The following is a 6,000-nucleotide window of genomic DNA, read 5'->3' on the forward strand; positions in this document are numbered from 1 at the left end:
CATAAAACCCAGACATCTTCACCTCGTTGCCGAGATATCATCGACCTGTGAAGGTAAACTCTCAGCCCTTCTGTTCGGTACCAAACGCACTTGTATTTGTGCTCTGAGTGTTTGCGGGAGTTTCTGTAGCTTCCTTCAGCTGGGTGCTGGGTTTTGTGGACTGTGTAGGAATGACGCTCTTCACCCCTCACGCCAAAACGGATAAGTAGCTCTCAGGCTCTGCACAACTGTGTTACTGTGTTTGAGGTGGAGGTGGAATCCCCACCATTGTTGTTACTGGGTGTGCACACACCCACATCTTATTGTTTCTGCTCCTCGCCAGCAGTACCAGATCCGACATTCGGAGACAGTGGCCACCTGGGAATTCGGGACTTGGCGGCTCCAGTATTCTCCAGGTTTGGTGGCGGAGGAAATCGTGTGGTTCCGGTTCTTCTCAGGACAGACGTCTTCTATCCTCGAGCCTGCCCACACGTCACCTTTGTGGATTGACTGTTTGCAAAATTCTGTGTTCTTCTGTATTGTGGTTGTGCTCATTCACAACAGTAAAGCGTTCATATTCGACTCTTTTGTTGTGAAAGTGTAGGAACACGGACCCACAACAGGGGCGCAAATGAACGGACAATGGAGGAAGTCAAATAATAACACTTGACTGTTGTGAAGAAGCACAACCAACACGGCGAATTACAATTATAGATAAATAGTCAATTCACAAAAAATGTGTCATGTGGGCCGGCTCGAAGATAAGAGACGTCCGTCTAAAGCAGAACCGGAACCACACGATTTCCTCCGCCACCGAACCCCGGGAATACTGGAGCCGCCAAGTCCCGAACACCCAGGTGGCCACTGCCTCCGCTTGTCGGATCTGGTACTGCTGCCGAGGAACAAAAACAGTTAGATGTGGGTGCGCGTGCACCCGGCAACACGTATGGTGAAAAACCACCTCCACCTCTCGTCGAAAAAAGAAACAGAGTATCTGCTGTCCAAACACACACAAGCAACAGATATTTCTGTTATAAACACAGTCAGCTGAGAATGTTACCTCCTTGGTAGAGCGATATCTCGGCAAAGAAGTGGAGATGACGTCTTGCAGATATACCGCTGCGGATCAGCTGATTGGTAACAGCTGTCGTAGGTGACAGCTGTCACCCCGGCTGCTCCTGTGAGGTGGCAGCGCCCTCTGGTGCCTGGAGCCCGCACTCCAGGCAGGGTGCCCTCTGGTGGTGGTGGGCCAGCAGTACCTCCCCTTCAGCGGCCCACACATCTTTCATTGTTCGTTCATTTACGCCCCCTGTTGTGGGTCCGTGTCACTACACTTCCCCAACATTATTGTTTGAATAATCACCAGGTAAGTTAAAAACCCAGATTTCTGGTAATTTCCAGAAAACTTTAGTCTCTAGACAACCGTGCCATAGGCCAGGAAGCACCAGGACCGTAAAGACTTGGCCCTTTTGTTCTCCTACAAAGGTATCTGCATCATCAAACCCCTCTGTCCAGAGATCTCATGACTCCATAAGCTCTTCCCAGGCATCTCTCAACCTCAAGGCAGAGGACCCAGAAACATGAACATCACTGTTGAAAGAAGAGAATCTCTCTAAATATTGACACATTCACCACAGATCTTATCAGAAGTTTTTGAAAGCCTGGCTCTTTGTTTTGATCCAGGACAATTGCCAATCTGACTCCTCACTCACCTTTTCAAGTGCTGTAATAAAAGTGCAGCAAAGAATTTAGTGCTTGGCACATGTTGCAAGGTCTTCTATAGGTCTTTTTCCTCTTCTTCAAGGCTGTCTTTTTAGGGTTGCTTGGTAATTCTGGCCTTTTTATTTGTATGTTTTTTGGGATGGGGATGGAGTTGTACTTAATTTACAGCCCGACTAGCGACTGCAGCAGGCAACATGACTAGTCACTTTAATGGCCAGGACCCGCTGTCCATAAGCATACTAATTGATGAAAACTGGCAGCGGTTTGAAAACCTGTCTGAACATCATTTCTCTGCCTTTTTAGTGAAAAGAATGTCAGACAAGAAGGCGGTGATAAAGAATACAGACATGTCTGAGGACATGCAGCAAGATGCAGTGGACTGTGCCTTGCAGGCTATGGAGTACAACATTAAGGATATTGCTGCCTATGTCAAAAAGGTAGGTTGTTATTCAAAAACTACAATAAGTACCTTATTCCTGTTGTTGCTGTTAAGTGATATTTGTCTTGCAGGAGTTTGACAAGAAGTATAACCCCACATGGCACTGCATTGTTGGAAGGAACTTTGGCACCGATGTGATACTTGCGACAAAGCCCTTCATCTACTTCTACCTCAACCAAGTAGCCATTCTACTCTTCAAATCTGGCTGAAGGCCTCAAACTCCTTTTTAAATTTCCCCTGCATCATATTGTACATTTGCACCACACCTGCCTCCTGTCCCCCCCGCCCACCGTTGTCCACCTGCCACATGACACAATCCATGGAGTTTGCTGCGTTCCTGTCTAGACTACTCGTGGACGGGCCTGCAAAATACTCCACATAGATAAAGATAGATAGATAAATACTTTATTCATCCCCTTTAAGTGGAATTTCATCTGCCTGAGAGCATGCATACAGTAGTGTTCAGAATAATAGTAGTGCTATATGACTAAAAAGATTAATCCAGGTTTTGAGTATATTTCTTATTGTTACATGAGAAACAAGGTACCAGTAGATTCAGTGATCTCACAAATCCAACAAGACCAAGCATTCATGATATGCACACTCTTAAGGCTATGAAATTGGGCTATTAGTAAAGAAAGTAGAAAAGGGGGTGTTCACAATAATAGTAGCATCTGCTGTTGACACTACAAACTCAAAACTATTATGTTCAAACTGCTTTTTTAGCAATCCTGTGAATCACTAAACTAGTATTTAGCTGTATAACCACAGTTTTTCATGATTTCTTCACATCTGCGAGGCATTAATTTTGTTGGTTTGGAACCAAGATTTTGCTCATTTACTAGTGTGCTTGGGGTCATTGTGCCCATATCATGATGCTTGCACCACCATGCTTCACTGTCTTCACTGTGAAATGTGGCTTGAATTCAGAGTTTAGGGGTCGTCTCACAAACTGTCTGCGGCCCTTGGACCCAAAAAACAATTTTACTCTCATCAGTCCACAAAATATTCCTCCATTTCTCTTTAGGCCAGTTGATGTGTTCTTTGGCAAATTGTAACCTCTTCTGCACGTCTTTTATTTAACAGAGGGACTTTGCGGGGATTCTTGCAAATAAATTAGCTTCACACAGGCATCTTCTGTCACAGCACTTACAGGTAACTCCAGACTGTCTTTGATCATCCTGGAACTGATCAGTGGGTGAGTCTTTGCCATTCTGGTTATTCCTCTATCCATTTTGATGGTGGTTTTCCGTTTTCTTCCACGCGTCTTTGGTTTTTTTTTTGGTCCATTTTAAAGCATTGGAGATCATTGTAGATGAACAGCCTATAATTTTTTGCACCTGCGTATAAGTTTTCCCCTCTCCAGTCAACTTTTTAATCAAACTACGCTGTTCTTCTGAACAATGTCTTGAACGTCCCATTTTCCTCAGGCTTTCAAAGAGAAAAGCATGTTCAACAGGTGCTGGCTTCATCCTTAAATAGGGGACACCTGATTCACACCTGTTTGTTCCACAAAATTGACAAACTCACTGACTGAATGCCACACTACTATTATTGTGAACACCCCCATTTCTACTTTGTTTTTTTTAATAATAGCCCAATTTCATAGCCTTAAGAGTGTGCATATCATGAATGCTTGGTCTTGTTGGATTTGTGAGAATTTACTGGTACCTTGTTTCCCATGTAACAATAAGAAATATACTCAAAACCTGGATTAATCTTTTTAGTCACATAGCACTACTATTATTCTGAACACTACTGTACGTACATAATTCATCCATACAATAAAATACCAATAAATAAGACAAATATAAAAACACATTAGAAGTAAAAATACATTAATACGAGGCGTTAAACAGTCTCATGGTGGCTAGGACATCACCATTAAATATCTGTCCATGTGTTCATCTCAGGCTAGGTGATGTTTAATTTCCAGATAATATTTTTGGGGAACATGTATATGTTGTGTAATAACTATCTTTCATGCTAAGATGAGCAACAGAGTTTTTGTCCTTGCCTTGAAATTTTTGCATCCGATCTAAAATGAAACTGCAGTGACTGTTGCTTATGCTTAAAGAATAGATGTGGCATGTTGTAAAACTGTATATATGTAATTTCAATTTCCACTGCAGTTATAAAAATGTTTCTGTTGCAGCCAACAAGGATGATTATCATTTTTTTTTCCTTTTTCTTTAGGGACATGCAACATTACATATATCAGCCATACTCGCCACCAATCTCTATTTTCACAAACTAGGATTTTTTTTTTGGGGGGGGGGGGGGATTATGTATGGGTAGGGACTGATCTTTTGTTTACACTATCATTGATTTAGGAAAAATAACATGAGGCTTAACAAGTTTTACTTAAGTTTTTCCATTGTGAAGCAAATTGTTCCAGTTTGTGGTTGATATTATGAAGGTCCATTGTAATATCCATTCATTTAAACATGGTTATCGCTAGATACCACAGTATGAAGTGGATAGCCGCCTACAGCTGTCTGGTACCCATTTTCAGCTGGGTGAACTAGGATGATGCAGATCAAGTGAATTTTCCAATGAGAAAAGCCAGTAGCCTGAAGCACATAACTAGATTGAAAACTTTGTCTATATACTGGTTATCTGACTGTCTCGCTAGCAGAGCACGTACCTCGAAGTGATGAGTTGGGTGACCAATCTTTGTACTTGGTTTCGTTTCCAGGTCATACTAACTGTCCGTGTCCTTGGACAAGACACTTAATCAGCATTGTCGCAGTCCACCCAGCTGTAAATTGGTACCGGCCTTGGATGTGAAAGTAACCTACATTAGACTGGTGCCCCATTCAGGGGAAGTCATAGGCTCTCAGTTCCTTCGTGCTACAGAATCTGGAGATGAGCACCAGCACCAACAGGCCTCGGGTCTATATAGGATTTATTTCAAGTCTTGTCTCACAGACCCACTTGCTTTGCAGAAAAATAAGTACAAAAATGTACTTTTCCCTTCTAAAATCACTATCCATGAAGTCCACACTAATCTATGATCTGACCATGTATGTCCACATTTTTCTGTATAGTTAATGGAGCTCCATATTTTCTCAAACATTGCACCTTTGCCCGAAGGTATAAGTTGTGCATAATTCAACAAACCAATCATCTCAATGGGTTGGGTTACCAAGCTTCCTCCATGACGATGCAACAACTTTCTTCCAAGAGGAAACTACATACAGTAATTCCAGTGTAATAATCTTGATCAAAACCTTGTGTAATTTATGTCCCAAGCTGTGCTGGGTGGTACAACAGTCTTAATTTCTAACATGGGTGTCATTTTCATATAGAGTTCTATCATCACATGCATTTTTAACAGCTGCCAAATTTCCAGTAGAAGTGCTACTGAACACCGGTGTTGCAGACCGAATGGTCCACCCCTACAAATTGGTCCGCCACTGTGCATTTCAGAGCTCAGCAGCTCGTCTGAGACAATGTCTTCACCCAAAGCGATCAAATGGATGAATGTGATTAACCATCAGATGACAAGGTAAAACCTCTTAAATCATTCTAAAGTCAGTTTTAAGTAGAAACAAGACCGTTTTAAGGAGAAACGAGGCAATACTCGGTGACGCTTTGAAATGACGACGTGCAGTAAACGCATCAGCTAGCCATGGCACTCTGATCGCTTCCTCCATCTTTTATGATGAAGTAATGCTGAATTTATGTGGAAATGATTGTTGTACAAAAGCTTCAGATAACTGTCGCTAAGATAGATGTTGATTGGAGTGCAGTTTTAAGCAGAAACAAGGTGATAATCTGTGAACCACGGCTAATGATGCATGTGCAGTGAAGGCAGGGTGGACCGATTTTTAGGGCGGACCGTTCGGTCCGCAACA

The 6,000-nt window shown here is 42.5% G+C and overlaps 1 protein-coding gene across 1 annotated transcript; it reads left to right on the forward strand.

Moving 5' to 3' along the window:
• Positions 1-1,984: 1,984 nt before the first annotated feature.
• dynll2b (dynein, light chain, LC8-type 2b) lies at positions 1,985-2,404 on the forward strand. The gene is made up of 2 exons (XM_034178385.1): positions 1,985-2,138; positions 2,212-2,404. Exons 1-2 carry the CDS (start codon positions 2,013-2,015, stop codon positions 2,347-2,349), a joined length of 264 nt encoding a protein of 87 aa, XP_034034276.1. The 5' UTR covers positions 1,985-2,012; the 3' UTR covers positions 2,350-2,404.
• Positions 2,405-6,000: the final 3,596 nt, after the last annotated feature.

Source organism: Thalassophryne amazonica, chromosome 9 (genome assembly GCF_902500255.1).
Source record: "Thalassophryne amazonica chromosome 9, fThaAma1.1, whole genome shotgun sequence".
Lineage (NCBI taxonomy): Eukaryota > Metazoa > Chordata > Actinopteri > Batrachoidiformes > Batrachoididae > Thalassophryne > Thalassophryne amazonica.